The sequence below is a fragment of the Haemaphysalis longicornis genome, unplaced genomic scaffold, assembly GCF_048455015.1.
Source record: "Haemaphysalis longicornis isolate Haplotype H1 unplaced genomic scaffold, Haemaphysalis longicornis Haplotype H1 scaffold_1, whole genome shotgun sequence".
Classification (NCBI taxonomy): domain Eukaryota; kingdom Metazoa; phylum Arthropoda; class Arachnida; order Ixodida; family Ixodidae; genus Haemaphysalis; species Haemaphysalis longicornis.
Window position 1 is genome coordinate 19,106,747 of NW_027526203.1, and position 16,960 is coordinate 19,123,706.

The 16,960-nt window shown below is 49.3% G+C and overlaps 1 protein-coding gene across 1 annotated transcript in view; it reads right to left on the minus strand.

Annotated features, from left to right (window-relative positions):
- Nucleotides 1-12,463: 12,463 nt before the first annotated feature.
- Nucleotides 12,464-16,960, minus strand: part of LOC144163304 (CRISP/Allergen/PR-1-like) — a 36,656-nt gene continuing 32,159 nt past the window's right edge. The window contains exon 5 of the mRNA XM_077694228.1: nucleotides 12,464-12,601. Within this exon, the coding sequence (XP_077550354.1) occupies nucleotides 12,578-12,601 (24 nt within the window). The 3' untranslated portion in view covers nucleotides 12,464-12,577. The remainder of the gene's footprint in view (nucleotides 12,602-16,960) is intronic.

The window sequence follows — 16,960 nt, forward strand, 5'->3', positions numbered from 1 at the left end:
TGGCTGGCTGGTCGGCGGCACGCAGACGGAGGAGGGCAGACCGTGAGTCAGTCAGGATGATGGCCCCCCGGGCCTGGGTGCCCTGCTTGAGAAGAAGATCTGCAGCCAAGTGAAGTCCAGCCAGCTCTGCGTGGGTGGATGAGGCAGGGAAGGGCAAGCTGCACACCTGGCTGGTGCCGAGTTCTAGGGCCGTGCAAGCGGCTCCGGCTCTGCCCATCGACTGTTGTACAGATCCATCCGTGTACACTTGCAGATGTCCGGCAGCGTCGCCCTGCAGCAGGGCAGCCACCTCTTGGTGGACAGCCTGGGGTGGAGTCGACCTCTTACTACGGACCCCCGGCAATGTGGTGACAATGCGTAGAGCCTGCCCCGTGCCTGGGGGTGGTGGCTCCAGGCGTGGCCGCTGCGGCAACGCGATGTGGCTCTCGTACGTACTGAGCAGCATGCCCATCCGAGAGTTGGGCCGGCTGCGGTAGCGCTCAAGGAGTGCCACGCCGTCAGGTGTGCCCTGCAGGCGGTGGATGTGGTGGAGACCCACCTGCAGGGCCCGCATCTGGATGGGCCAGAAGCCTGCCTCCGTGTATGTCGCCGCCACCGGAGATGTGCTCGGAAGGCCCAAACAGAGGCGGATAGCCCGGCGCTGATCCACCTCCAGCTCCTCCCACCGGCGCGGCTTGAGTTGCACTAAAGGCAGAGCATAGAGGACGGCGGACGATGCCATACCGTGGAACACCTTCAGGGCCACGGTGTGTGTGCAGCCCTGTCCATGCGCCAGCATCCTCCGCACGCCCTGGTGGACCCTCGTTGTGCGTTTCCGAAGCGCCTTCACCGCAGGTAGCCAGGACAACTGGCAGTCGACCAGGAGCCCCAGATACTTGGCGCTAGTGCACCACGGAAGAGTCTGACCGTTCAAGGTGAGCGGTGGTGTCGTCTTGCGTGCTCTGTAGCCCCTCGAGTGGAAGATCATGGCCTGCGTTTTCGTCTCGGACAGCTGCAGGCCACGGCTTGTGAGGAAGGCGGCGACTGCCCACAGCACCCCCTGGAGACACGCCTTCACCTTGGAGAGTAGCCTCGTTGGTCCGTGCGCCCAGATGGCGATGTCGTCAGCATAGACTGCCATCCCCACTGGAAATGCAAGCCCAGCTGGGATGCAGTCCGGGAGTGGAGCCAGGACGAGGTTGAAAAGGAATGGGCTGAGCACACTCCCCTGGGGAACCCCCGAGTTGACATCTCTTGGGCTGCTCGTTGCTCGGCCCACCCTGACTCGTAGGGTCCGGTTAGTCAGGAACGCCCTCACGTATCTTCGGAGGTGCCCCGAAACGCCCATGCTGTCCAGGGCGTCCAGGATGGCCGTATGAGGGACGGAGTCGAAGGCCGACTTCATGTCCAGCAGGAGCAAGAAGGCCACCTCCTTGTCGTGGCGGGCCTGCTCCAGCATAGACACCACATCTCCCAGGGAGTCAGCCGTGCAGCGGTGGCGCCTGAAGCCGCTTTGCTGCTCCTTGAAGACGCCCCTACGATCAGCAATCCACTGGAGGCGGGCCAGGATCGTGTTCTCCATCAGCTTTCCCGCCGCGGACGTCAGGGAGACCGGCCGGTACGATGCAGGCTCGGTGGGCGGCCTACCAACCTTCAGCATCGGCCTGACTAGGGCCACCCGCCAAGTAGGTGGAAGGCTGCCCTCCCTCCACACCTGGTTGAAGAGCTGTAGCAGCGGCTGCAGCTGGGTGATGTCCAGGTTCCGAAGCATTTGGTATGTCACCCCGTCAATACCAGGGGCGCTTCGACGCTTGGGGCATCGATCCAGGGCAGCCCGCAGCTCCCAGAGTGTGATGTCACCACTGCAAATGGCCACCACTTGCGGGTCCTGGGGAGCCACCGGAAACACGTGCACCTGGACTTCAGCGGCGGGTAGAGCCGGGGTGAACTGGTCGGCTAGCCGTTCTGCCAAGGCCTCCTCAGTGATGCGCAAGGAAATGGCGGAGGCCAGCAGGGGGTGCCGGTTGGTGACGGAAGGCTGGAGAAGGGCCCGGAAGACTCTCCAAGCTTTGGCCGGATCTCTACGTGAGTCCATGGAGGAGCAGAGCGACTCCCAGCTCTGCCTCCGCCGCTGCTTGGCTCTCCTCCTGCACTGTGCATCCACCCGTCGGTACGCCGTCCAGTCTTCCGGACGCCTGCTCCGGATGGCCCGCCGTTGCAGCTGGTTGCGCCTGGCCCGGAGTCTCAGGAGCTCCAGGTCCGGTAGTGCCGTGTAGAGGGGTACCTCCCCCCGCAATGTCGCCTTGTTGGCGCTCTGCACGACAGCTGCCAGGAAATCGGGCTCTGGGTCCTCCAGACGCTCTGCCATCTCCTTGCGGTAGGCGGTCCAGTTGGTAATGGCGTAGACCCTGGTGTCTGCCCGCCTGCGATCGCCCCTGGGGGTGACCAGGATGGGGTAGTGGTCAGATCCCCAGGTGCTGGTGGCGGTTTCCCAGGTGTAGGCACACCGCTGGGACACCAGTGTGACGTCAATGTGAGACAGCTGGACCGTGCCCAAGGGACCAGGGCGGGTGAAGGTGGGGCTGCCTGTGTTGGCCACGAGCAGTCCGCAGGCTGTGGTAGCATCGAGTAACTCTCGTCCCCTGCGGGTGGTGCGGGGGCTGCCCCAGGCTGAGTTGTGCGCGTTAAAATCTCCGCACACGACAACGTCCGGGCCCAGGTGGGCCCGCAGCCGTCCCACTGCTGTGGCATCCCAGGGCCGCGTTGGACGGACGTAGACGCTGGCCACAGTGGTGTCCGTGGACCCCATGCGCACTGTGACAGCGGCACATTCTTTCCCGTCCACCGCGTATGCCACAACTCTTGCCGCTCGTGCACTTAGAAGCATTGAGCGTTTTTGTGGTGTGAGGTTGTTAAATGCAAGCCCGAGCTCCTCGGCGAGAGTTCTGTTCTCCGGATCAGGTGATTCCATGACTAGGGCTGCGGCTGCACTAGGTTTTACTAGTATTTTTAAAATGGCCGCCGTCTCGATCGACTCCCGCGTGTGGGTGCTATATGGAGTCGACATACTAAATATCTGTTTCGTGGACCGGCTCTATGACGCCATTGTACACGTCACGGAATGTTCAATTTTAGCGGGAGATTTAAAATTTTGGCTTAAATTGCCTTATTTCTCAGTGAATAAAGCATCATTTGCTTCCGGGAAGCGCTTGGGGTACTATGAAACACCTAATCTTTCGAATAAAACAAACTTTTGTTTTCTCTTCATGGCTCCTTTAAAGAATTCCTTACTAATCGCACTGCCGTGATTCACATCGGTGGTTTAGTATCGGACACCATTCACATGCCCTCCTTTGGTACCCCTCAAGGTGCAGTCCTTTCTCCTCTCCTCTTTAATCTGGCTCTCCTTAATCTCCCTAAGCGTTTAGCTCAAATTCCACATCTTAGACATAGTCTATATGCTGATGATATTACTCTGTTGTGCGCCGGAGGTAGTGATGCACAAATTGAGGAGGCGCTTCAGTCAGGCACAGACATCGTCGTAGCAGAAGTGGCACTCGCCGGTCTTGAATGCTCCACAAGTAAGTCGGAGCTCTTGACCCTCCCAGCCCCCCGCCGGTAACGCTCCACTCTAGACGTAACTATACGAATACAAACTAATCCCATACCATGTGTCCCTATTCTTAAAGTCCTCGGTTTGACCATACAGCGCAACAGAGGCAATACGCGGTATATCTCTCAACTCACCTCACAAGTCAACCAAACTATCGGCCTCATCCGTCGCATAACGGCTCGAAACAAAGGAATGACGGAATTTGAGCGCCTCCGGCTGGTTCAAGCATTCGTGCTCAGTCGCCTGACATACGCCCTCCCATACCTTAAATCAAGTAAAACGGAGCTGTCTAAAATCAACTGCCTCATACGAAAAATATACAAAGCAGCGCTTTTACTCCCTCGAAGTACTTCCACTGCCAAACTGGAACGCCTCAGCATTTACAACACAGCTGAAGAGCTCATAGAAGCTCATTCTGTCAGTGAACTTTCCCGGCTTTCTACCACTTCTACTGGCAGATACATCCTAGAGTCGCTCGGGCTTCATGCACCGATTGTTACTGACTCCAGAGTCTACATCCCACCCGACTTGCACAATCTCCTGCTTGTGCGGCCGATTCCCCGCAATATGCACCCGGAGCACAATATTAAACGCCGTGAACATCGCGCACGCGTTCTAGCCCGCAAATACCCCATGGGCCAGTCCACCGCTTATGTGGACGCCGCGAGTTATACCATCACCACACCTACGCAGTCGCCGCCATCTTTGATCCAAACGCAACCTCTTACCATTCACTCACTATCCAAACGCGCTCCCCTGCCACGGCGGAAGAGGCGGCTATTGCACTAGCGCTGACTCATCGGCCTACCCCAACAATTGTTATCTCCGATTCGAAAACGGCCATTCGAAATTTCGCCCGGGGGATTATTTCCCCCGGGCGAAATTCTTCCTCAAAATCCTCCCACTTCCCATGCGGATTTGGTTTGGACTCCTGCCCATGCGGGGCTGGAAGGAAACGAAGCGGCTAACCTTGCAGCTCGAGAGCTAACCCACCGAGCAGCGCCAGGTCGCACCCCTTCCCATGGAGCCCAATCAACCCGCGACAGCCTTCTGACTTTCCAGGAAATTACCTGCCGCTACCGCCTCTCTCGCCGGCGCTACCCTCCACCCCCCGGTTGGTCACTCTCTATTACGGAGGAACAGTACTGGCGCCTTCTCCAAACCAATACCCTCCCCTGTCGCACCAGACTACATGCAATTTATCCATCTGTATTTCCCTCTCCCCAATGTCCCGACTGTGGAGCCCACAAAACAGTTGCTCATATAATTTGGCAATGCCCTCAAAACTCATTCCCTCTCATCTCTTGTGTGGAGCACTGGGAGGCGGCTGCTCGGATCCGCGGGTCCAGCAAGGACTCGCTGAACGAGCAGCCCAGGTCACCGGCGCCCTCCAAGCGCTGGTCACCACTTGCCGTTGACCCAACAGCTCCAGAATAAAGTTCTTTCTCTCTCTCTCTCTCTCTCTCTCTCTTCTAAATAAATTCTCGTAATTAAACACACCCATAGTGGTCCCAACACGGCCTAGAGACTCCGAACTACAATTTGCGCTCGTAATCCGGCAATGTTAACAAATCACCTCAGTGTCCCTTTAAGGTCAACGTTAGGGCTCCCGAGCGTTAACCGAAACAATGGTTATAGTACATACCAGCGCAAGTGTATTTGCCAACTCCTTCAGGGGACTTCCCTGAAATTAGGCGTAACCTGATGCTTTGAGGTCTGATGACGTTAACAGGTGCCCTAACCTTCACGTACGAAGCGTTTGGCGTTGCTTGACACATCATCAATCCCCTCGGAGACGTATGCATAGCATGATTGATTAATTGATTGAATTATTGATTGATTGTTTGATTGATTGATTGTTTGATTGATTGATTGATTGATTGATTGATTGATTGATTGATTGATTGATTGATTGATTGAGAAATATCGAAGACGGGTTTCAAACACCGCGCATTTCGGCTAACAATGTTATCTCGCAGTTGTAACATGGCGCAGTCTCCAATTTTCATTAGCATTGTTGCTTTTAGTTTTACTGTACGAGCACTTGCCTCACTATTGCATAACGATGCTTTATATTACTTTATAATTTTATGCATTTTTTCACCAATCGTTGTGCTACTTTTCTACCAGAATTTATAGGAAGCTGTTTGTAGCATTGGGCATCAAAAATTTTAATCCTCTGATGTTTATTTCATTTCTTTCCCCAACGGTATTTCAGTTTTGTATTGCGGTATGTCTTTTTAGATGCCACGCATCTCATTCACCCCCCTTGTCCATGCATCTGGCGTCGGCGTCGTTGTTGTCGGCGTCCACCCCTCCCCCATTCTCCTCGCCGCGCCTGCTTCGCTCTCCGCCGCTCACCCCCTCTCCTCTCCGATAGCGAACACTCTCTCGCGAGGGGCATTGGATTGGATTCGATTAGATTGGCTTGGATTGGCTTGGCTTGGCTTGGCTTGGATTGGATTTGGATTGGATTAAAGTGGATTGTGTTGGATTGTGTTGCGTCATAGCCGCGGCAGACGTACTGGCGCCGGCGCGTCCCCTCACCGTTATGCCCGCTATAAAACACGGTGCCTGCGCCGCTCCGTTCCATCGTTCCAGCACCGTTCCTCCGCTGTCCAACGCTGCAACGTGAACCACCTATGCGTCGCATCTACACAGAGGTTATGTATCATCTTGACGAAACAGCGTAAAAAACGGGGACACTAGGAGAGAAAGACGACAGGACAACGCTGTACTCACAACTGTTTTTTAATAAACTGCACCACGCATATATATACTATGTCCCCAAAACCCACGTGCGCTCACAACATGACGCACATCGAGATTATCACTACAAAGTAACACCAAACTCTAAGTCACGGACTTATCTAGAAATAAGAATTCTTTTTCATGTAATGCGATCGACGGCTCACTTATGCAGATATCGCCTCTTTTTCTAATGTGAAATGCTTCGATAACTTCCCTAGTGGTCTGATTAGTGTGAACCGAAAGGATGGTGGTCGAAGCATTTCACATTAGAAAAAGAGGCGATATCTGCATAAGTGAGCCGTCGATAGCATTACATGAAAAAGAATTCTTATTTCTAGATAAGTCCGTGACTTAGAATTTGGTGTTACTTTGTAGTGATAATCTCGATGTGCGTCATGTTGTGAGCGCACGTGGGTTTTGGGGACATAGTATATATATGCGTGGTGCAGTTTATTAAAAAATAGTTGTGAGTACAGCGTTGTCCTGTCGTCTTTCTCTCCTATAGTTCATCTCACAACCTACATGCAGCACTGTGGAGGCTACATTGTTGTCCCCCTCAGGCCGCCTAACTCACCGCGAAGGAAGCGACAAAAGGCGCCGGGGCCGTGCGGTGCCACTTGCCGAGAGGGGAGAAGGGAGTGTCCTTTCAGGACCCCCTTCACGGCGGATTAGGCGCCCTCAGTGGGCGCACTATTGATAACAATGTAGCCTCCACAGTGCTGCATGTAGCTTATGAGATGAACTATAGTGTCCCCGTTTTTTACGCTGTTTCGTCAAGATGATACATAACCAGTACCAACTCGCCCAAATGTTGATCCTTCTACACAGAGGTTCCCGCGAGGGGAGGTGGGAGTTCTTTGTGCTACTTTGTTTCCCTGCTCGCGCAATGCTCTTTATATTCTGTGAGATGTCATGAACAAATAATTCAACCTTTTAGTCCAGCCATCAAATTGTCGACACAACATTGCTGTTTTATGGTTATTTCACAAATGCTTTCACAATGCACTGCAGTTCTTCCTAACACGCCACGCAGTGTAAATACTCAATGTATCTTTCCGCTCAGTATGTATAGGAAACTCGGTGCTTTTAACTTATTTTGAATGGAACTGGCCATCAGCTGTTCGAATAATCTTCATAATACCATGGCCTCTGAATCCGGTCACGACACATTCCATGAACTTCTTTATGCTTGCTTGTAAGAGCGCAGCTGTTGTAGGTCCAGTCTTTTGCGTCCGTCTGCTGCAGGTCGCGCGTCACGCAGGGGTAGTAGGAAGTTCCTAGACCCACCGATAGCGGAACGAATCGTCTGGCGGCCACAGCCCTCGCAGAAACCGCGTCGCAGACACACCGATACAGGGCGAAGTGGTCTCTCCGCCGGCTGCTGCCCGAAAACCAGTTCCTATAGCTACCGATAGAGGGCGCGGTGCTCTCGCAGGCTCGGCTTTCTCTCCCTCCCACTAAAGGAGCGAGCTCCCGCCACTAATCTTAAGCTGCCTATTCCTTTTCGCGAACCGTAGAACTTGCGCGGTGACGGGGCTGCTGATTCGGGAGAGGGATCGTCGACATTCCAGCCGACACAAGAAAACCAGAGCTCCGCTCTTTCAGCAAATATTACAATGGGTGGAACTGGGTTCCACCTTTTTTAGTTTCACGGAACCACTGCTGCTGTTTTATGTGGATTGTTTTGTATGTACATATTTGTTCAGTGGAAGCGTCAATTGAACTTTACTCATTAGGAAAAATTCCTGTCAGCTGTTCTTTCTTTGCGAAAGATATAGCGCCTGTTTTGTTTTGTTTTTACTTAATTTTCATCTTGATAGAAATTTACTACCCATTGTCATTTTATTTCTTGGTTGTTGATTATTCCTGCAATTCGCTATCATTGTTAGCTGGCACTTTAACGTTTGTAACCACGTAACTTAATGCCCTTTTGGGCCCTATAAGACATTTTAGTATATACATACATACATACACACATACATACATACATACATACATACATACATACATACATACATACATACATACATACATACATACATACATACATACATACATACATACATACATACATTAACAAGTATAATGTGGGCTTGCAGGTGTAGTAATCATTATCTTATGTTGCCATGTTCTACGCGCTTATCAATTCACTTGCAGAAAAAATTTCCGGAAGTGTTTCGGATGTTTTCCAGCGCAAGTAGTCTTCAGTGTATTCTAAGCTTTAAGTGCGGAGAGAGAGAGAGAGAGAGAGAGAGAGAGAGAGAGAGAGAGAGAGAGAGAGAGAGAGAGAGAGAGAGAGAGAGAGAGAGAGAGACTGTTTGTGGTCAGACTAACGCCCGGAGCACTTTAGGGACCGTCTTGCTGTCGTAGCTGGTCCGGTAGGCACGGAATCGAGCCACCGATGTAGCGCAGCGTCCGTAACGCGGCATCATGCACCAAAAGAGAGAATTTGAAAAGATCGCCGCTTCCTCTGGTCGGGATAGAACCTGGGTCCCTCGCTTCACGACGCCGATTTCATTCCCATTGCGCCACATAGGCACATGTTAAGTATATGCACTTTTGGGGGTGATCTTTGCAATACGGTAAAGTCTATACGGTACAAGTCTATACGGGCGCAAGTCTATACGGTACACTCCCTTTTGGAAGTACAGCGTCTCGATGTCGCAATGTCCTAACAGTGCTGATGTGGGTTATCAAGGGCAGGTATTACCACTAGACTGATATAATTGGAGTGCTGATAAATGATGTGGCTTATCGGTGCACGCCTCCGATGTCCCAAGACATTTCGCTGAGACGTGCTTCAAAAATATTTAGGCTTCGGAAGGAGTCATGCTCCTCCGTTGTAGTTGTCAATGTTGTTCCTGTCATGGTAGTTTCAGCGCAAACGGAATTTCCAGAAGATGAATACTTCTTCTCATGTGCTACGACGAGCCTAAATGAGCAGTATTTCATGGCGCCGCTTCAAGCTTTCTTCATAAAAAATGTATACTATTTTCCAGCTAAATTTCTAACTAGGCAATTAGTGACGCAATAGTAGTAGGGTCGTTTTGAATTAAATAACCACGTCTTTTCACTGTGCGGCTGAAAATGGGGCACACGGGCATTTTTATAACTAATATAACATGAATAATTAACTTCAGCACTGCCGGAAACGATGCTGAACGCAATGCGGAAGGCCACAATTTGATTGAGGAGAAAATTCGAGCGCACCCTTGTGCGCACGCATCCTGCTGCATGCTATTCCTTGCGGCTACATCGATTGGGCATTGCTAGAGTCTTTGCCGCAGTATGGTGGGACGGAACCCTAAATGTGCATTCATTCATTTCTATACCGGCCAAAGGGGGAAGCGGAATGCGGGTGTACACAGCTAGGAGGCTAAGTTCCGTCTTTCTGAGCTGTTGGTGCGCCCTCTGCAGGCTGTCTTAATCATGTGCGCTATACGTATCGTGAGATGCTGTCTACATCCCAATGTATATATGGCTGCCGCAGTGTTTTAGCGTAAGCGACGTGTAGTGGAGATAGCACTAAGGTCTCTCCTGGGTAGAGTTTTGTTTGACGGGGATTAAAATTCTTGGCAGGGAGCAAAATACAGTATAGTGATGTGTGAATGCCATGCACTTGCACTGGCCGCACTGCAGCTTGCTCACGCACCATGCTGTTCTGATCGAATGGGCTCATGCTTAGCAGTGTCTATTCTGCGGACCAGACCACACGAAAATGTGAGGTATTATTCTGTGGATTAGGCGACAGGGTAATGTTCACTTTTATTCTGGGGACCATACCACGTACCATGCTATGGTTGAGCCTTCAATATAAGCCCATCTAAAATATAATAAAGCACCGTTATTTACAAAAATAATGCAGAACTGTTACTTCAGAGATCATTTTGCAATAAAAAATTACAATTTGTAGACAAACGCTAGAGCTACTGGGGCTCGAACACAGGCCGATAGCGCCAAAACCCTAGACTCTACTTCAGCGCCAAAGAGGATGGCGGGCGAGGTCCTTTAGTCAGCAGCTCAAACGAAGATTTTTCTTTTGTATGGTCCACAGCATAAAGCTAAAAATTGTTATGTGGTCTGCTCAACAGAATAGGCAGGGCGTTCATGTTTCACACGAGGCCTGGTGCAGCCGCTTCGGCGTTTCCTAGCTGTGAGGAAGAGGGTAGCAGTACAAGGCGTAGTGTGCTGTCAGTGCCTGGTCACATGACGTTGCGGTATTTTTAGTGCACAGCCACAATAGCCTAACCTGTCATATGCTTTTTAATTAACACTCCTCTAACACGCTGACAGCGGACAATTGTTCGTGCTGAGTCATACCGTAGCCGGCAGTTGTACCCACTACCTCACGCACAGCGCCATTGTGTTCTCTGTATCGCCTGGCGTAAGCAACGGTACCCGTGAAGCTGTAGCAAATTTCCGACAATAAGCAAAATTCAAGGTGGGCTAATAAGTGGCATTTTTAAAAAGCATTATGTTATAGTTAACGTAATACGGGGTGAAGGGTGAAGGTGAACATTAACATAGTACGAGCATCGCCCCCCGGGGAGCCGGGGAGGTGGCGAGGGGTTAAACGGGGGGGGGGGGAGTTAAATAGGAATATAAATATTTGGAAGTGTGGATAAACGAAGGGGATAACTAAAGAACTCACGAGGAGCAACTGAAGGTTCAGGGAAAGCGAAACGCAGCTATAATGAAGCATAGAGCTCTGTGGGGGAATACCAAATATGAAGTAGTTACAGGAATATGAAAAGGAGTAATGGTTCTGGGTCTCACATTTCCGAATGCTGTACTTTGCTTAAAAGCAGACGTTCTATCAGGCCTTGAAGAGAAGCAGAGAACGGTAGGACGTTCGGCCTGAGGCGCGCATGAAAAAATAACTAACGAAGCAGTACAGGGCGATATGGGCTGGGCGTCGTGTGAAGTTAGAGAAGCACAGAGTAAAATATGTTTTCATATGAGGTTGAGAGAAATGGATCAACGAAGGTGGGCAGCTAAGGTTTATAGATACCTATACTTGAAAAGCGTGGACACGCAGTGTTTAAGGAAGACTAGAAGGCTAACGATGAAATACGGAAAGAACATTGGAGAATCCAAAACAGCCAAGCTAACCAAAAAAAAGGCAAGGCAGATTGAAAGGAATAAATGGAGAGAAAAAATGGAAGCTAAAACGTCGTTAGAGATGTACAGGGCTGAGAAATTCAACATCAGGAAGGAAAAGTTCTATGATAATTCCCAGGGCAGTGCTTTGCTTTTTGAGGCTAGAGCAAGTTGCTTGCGAACTAAGGGCTTTGTGGCGAAGTATTCACAAAATGATGGGGTATGCGTGGTCTGCGAATATGAAACAGAAACTATGCGGCACATTGTGTTAGAATGTGAGGGTATCCATCCAAATCTATATAAGGGAAATATTCGGCTTCCAGAAGCCCTAGGATTTAAGGGTAGCACAGAGAAAGGTAACTTCAAGGCTGTCGAGGGGACGAAAAGAAGATTAGAATGCTGGTGGACGAAAAGCAGAGAGGGGAATATTGCCTAGGACAGTTACCACCTGTAACAGGAAAAAAGGTATTTTGTGCCTAATAAGCTTTTTGTGCCTGCCCTAAGTAGCGCTAGTAGTAAACCAAGAGTATAAAACATAGGTATACAAGTCCTTTTTGGTAAGATGACATGCCGTCCCCCCGCTACAAAGGGGAAGCCCATAGCAATCATCACCATAATTATCATCTACCTACGGTCACTTTCGGTCCTAAGAATCCGAATACATCGGGAGAATTTCAAGTCAGCGTGCTTTCAGCCAAATGGGGTGATCCTTATTGTGTTCTTTGGGAAAATTCTAAATGGAGTGATTCTTCCAGTGTGCTTTGCAAAAAAAATTAACAGTTCTCTTGACAGAACTCGCACGCAAAAGCAAGCATACTGTATCGGTTTGGTTTTGTTTTTTGTGTTTTTTTTAAGAAAAGTTTGAGGTGTAGAACAGGAACGTGAGTGAACGCTTTTGTTTTACTGCCCGATTCAGTAGAGGAAGAAAGACTTCATTGACAGAGTGGGATACAATAACGCCGTTAGTTGGTCGGCTATTTCTCGTTACTAAGCATTATTTGGCTTGAAACAAATGTTACAGCGAGATGAAATATATTTTATTTGGCATGGTCGCTATTCTTCCTTCCTTGTCTTCTCACAGCTTGAACCAGATCACACATCGTCATAGGGATGTTCTCCTGCAAGTCACACTTCTTATTTGGTCCTTTGAGAATGGCCCTGCGTCGAAAAAAAATTATAACTACAAAGCGCGTATGTAGTTAACCGTCAGTTATATTGAATAGGCATTGAGAGCATTGTAAAGTATCTGCAAGGTCGTTTGGGCGTAAAAACTAGATTTTCATACAAAATCTAAGCGCTGTCTGTTCGCCGCAAAAATAACTACAGGGGAGCTCGTTGATACGATACGGCATAATGCGTTTGCTGGCCTAATACGTTTTTTTCATTCCCGGCCGGCATTCCTTAGAACTAATAGATTTTCGTGGGTTGATTACGATCATATTTTTGCCGCAAATTGGATAATACGACCGCGAAGAGGCGATGCACTGCGCCCTCTAGCAAAATGTACAACAAACAAGAAAGCTGCGGAGTGCTTTCGGAAGGCGGCGACTTCTTTTTCCGACTCCTCGCCATGCTCCGTGATTTCGCCGCTGTTCTTTGTTCTTTTTCTGTCTTGCTGCTTCGTTCGGTGGTTCTGCTATGGTTCTCGGGCTATTTTTTGTTCTCTATCTGGCTGCCTTGTTGCTTTTAGTGATGGTTCTACTTATGACAATGTCGAGGAAGTGCAAGGCGCTCTGTTTAAAAGGAAACTTAGAAATTGTACGCAAATTCGAAGAGACCTAGAAAAAGAAGTGCCAACGCTCAACACTATTGTCGGTCAAAAAAAAAATCTTCTCAAGACGCTGCAAGGTTTCGGCAACAGTGTGAAGCAAGCGTGAGGTGCGAAGCTGAGCAAGTGGAAGACATTTAGCTTAAATGGTTCAAGAAGATTGATTGATTGATTGATTGATTGATTGATTGATTGATTGATTGATTGATTGATTGATTGATTGATTGATTGATTGATTGATTGATTGATTGATTGATTGATTGATTGATTGATTGATTGATTGATTGATTGATTGATTGATTGATTGATTGATTGATTGATTGATTGATTGATTGATTGATTGATTGATTGATTGATTGATTGATTGATTGATTGATTGATTGATTGATTGATTGATTGATTGATTGATTGATTGATTGATTGATTGATTGATTGATTGATTGATTGATTGATTGATTGATTGATTGATTGATTGATTGATTGATTGATTGATTGATTGATTGATTGATTGATTGATTGATTGATTGATTGATTGATTGATTGATTGATTGATTGATTGATTGATTGATTGATTGATTGATTGATTGATTGATTGATTGATTGATTGATTGATTGATTGATTGATTGATTGATTGATTGATTGATTGATTGATTGATTGATTGATTGATTGATTGATTGATTGATTGATTGCAGGGTTTAGCGTGCCGACGCAACGCAGGCGATGAGGCGCGCCGCAGTGGATGTTTCCGGGTTAATTTGGACCACCTGGGACTCTTTAACCGGCGGCGAAATGTCGTACACATAGGCGTTTCTGCTTTCCGCTTCCATCAGAAGAGCGGCCGCCGCGGCCGGGAACCGACGGTTCAAAAAAATTGCAGCGGGAGGAGTAAACGTCAATGTGTCAGTCTAACGTTAAAAAGTTGGCACATCACGCTCTTCTAGGACATTAAATTCTTCCAAGCGTTCAGCGGCTGGATTTACTGACTTAAGGCACGAAACGGATTGTCGTACAAAACGGTGCGCGGCGAATTGAAAAAAAAACGGCAGCTTTTTGTTTTTGTTGTCAGGGATCTCACTCCTGGACGTTGAGGAGCAGTAAGTGAAGCACAGTTTGACCAGCTTCTTCAATGTTGCTGAATGAAAGGGAATTGCAATCAGAGTACGCGCATTTTCCTCCTTTTTCAACCAGTTTGGATAATACTATTTTCGCATAAGAAGTTTTATTTTCCGGTTACCGTAAATAACGAATCAACAAGATTTTACTGTAAATCAAAATGGTCATTTGGCTGCAGTCTCTCAGCATTTAGGGTGGCCAGCTCGTAATGTTTATCGAAACATTCCTTTTTTGGCGAAATTGTGGACAGCTTCCGGAAACCCAAAGTCAAGGTGTACGAACCAATGTAAAGACGCACCTGGTTACGACGGTCAAGAATAAAATTACCCTCTGTCTGGCAATTGCGTAGCACGTAGATTGAACATGCTTAGAACGTCTGTGCAAATAAGCGACGGTAACGGGCGTGTAATCTAACCCTACCCTTAACCACTGAAACAGCTAAATAAGAAGCAGGGCGGCAACTGCGAACGAAAGACACAAAACCGCCTCATTAATATTACATTATAGTAAATGAAATTTCGGTAAATTTTCTTCCCATGAGCGTTGGCATATACATAATACCGGTACACCACTGCAGCACAAGTTAGAAATCTTGGAATTCCGGTGGCGATAACAGCGAAGCCTCGTCACGCCGTGCGCCAAGGTGTCCAGAGCGCAAGATCAACGAGTACGCCAGATGTTGGCCTCTTAGCGACTGAGCAGCTTGAATGTAGAACTCTAACACTGCCATTTCGTCTTCACTCTAGTCCGTTTATAAGGGCCGTAATATATTCAGTCGCCTTCGGCATCCTGGGTTTGGGACATTGCGGAATGGTTTACTCCGTGATGGCATTTCTCTCCCAGCCCACGACCTTGCACTAGATTCAGAGGGAAGAGCCTTGAGATTTTTAATTACAGCTTCACTTGAACGAGCACGATTAGAGTTTGTTCCAAGAGGAAAATACTTCAAGCGAAGCAGTAGGCCGCATTTTGCTTCGCGGTGAACAAAATCTACGGGAATTCTGTGCTTTTGCTTGAACTTAGGTTGCCTGTGTATTTGGGATATTTTTAACCTAGGCGGAAATAATCAGAGCAATGACCACCGAATTTGGTGCTTGGAATTTTCGTGGCAGGTTGAGTTACTCCTGATTGCTACCACTGAGGAGAGGCCGATCATATCTATCGTCGCTGCCCGTACAAGAAACTCGGACTGCGTGGTTTCTCCTTCGATGCATCTCGCCCTCTCCCTGCCAAAGGACCACGTGAGATTGGCGCGTACCTATCTCAAACCAGCCGTAGCCCAGCGCGTTTCAACCGTTCGCCGTAACCCTACCCATACCGATCGCCAAGCCGTCGAAGCTATGCAGACTTCACGCGTGGGAGTTCCCCAAGCCTACGTAGGGGAAACTAAAAGCAGCAACTTCTGGAGGTAAAGTTGTACGACAGTGGAAAAATGAAAAAAAAACCCGCCCGCATCTTCCCACGGGGGGAACTCGAGTAAATGCGTCGCAGAGTGGTGGGGGTATCGCGTGAATGTTGCGTAATTGGATATGGTTTGGGAATGCTTAATTGTTATTTCGTCTTTATTATTCTTATTTATTGAATGAAGGAGAAGCGAAGGCAAGGAGTGTAAAGTTAAAGTCTGTCTTTATTGCTTAATGCCGTCAAGCAAAGCGCCAAATCAAGCGAAAGCCAAGCAAAGACGCCCTTGACTGAATTCCGAACGCGAGCTCCGCCGCTTATATACACACTGCCCGCGTACGAGGGAGTGGAGTACGGGGGAGAGACGCGCATGCGCACACTTCCGTACACAAGCGCTCGAACTTTCCACGCACCCACCACGCCGTTATCCCATGTACTATTATGAGCAATATGAAAGGGAACACAGGAACGCGTGGCAAACAGCCTCGAAACAGACTCGGAGCGATGCGCGGATGGCGCTGTAAAAAACGAAGGGGGAAAGGAGGGCGCTCTTCCACTAACTGTTGGCACTCCCACCGCGCTGGCGTTTCGACAAAGCAACAGCTTAAGTAATTTCGGCGATGATATGGTATCGTCCGAAAGCCGATAAGACGCACGGCGGGAATGGAAACAGTTGTTAGAACAGCGTCCCCCTTTCCACATTGTTTCCGACGGCGGCCGCTGCGTATCACTGATAGCTGGGTCTGAGGGTGTTTGCCACGCGTTCCTGTGTTCCCTTTCATATTGCTCATAATAGTACACGCCCTGCCGCCGTTACTGTTGAGGGCGACGCAGCGCACGGGTAGCTACGACGCATGCGCGCACAAACGCGCTCCCCCCGCACCACCGCAGCTGTTGTTGACAGCGACGGAGTGCTTGGGGTACACGCGCTCCTCCCGCACCGCCGCACCTGTTGTTGAGAGCGAGGAGGGTACGGGGGAGAGACGCGCACCTGCGCTTCGAAGCGACGCGCATGCGCAGTGAGCGTGTGGACGGCGCCGACAACATCGACGAGTGACATCGCGAGCCTAAGAAATGCTCCGAATCTAAAAAACTCCAACGACGCTACGACTCGGCGAAGACCATCATTCACGACATGCCCTCAACCCGACGACCCGATCCAACCCGGACGGGACAACCGAACACAACGACGACACAAACCGACGCATACCCGAAATGACAGAGCCTGCCGCT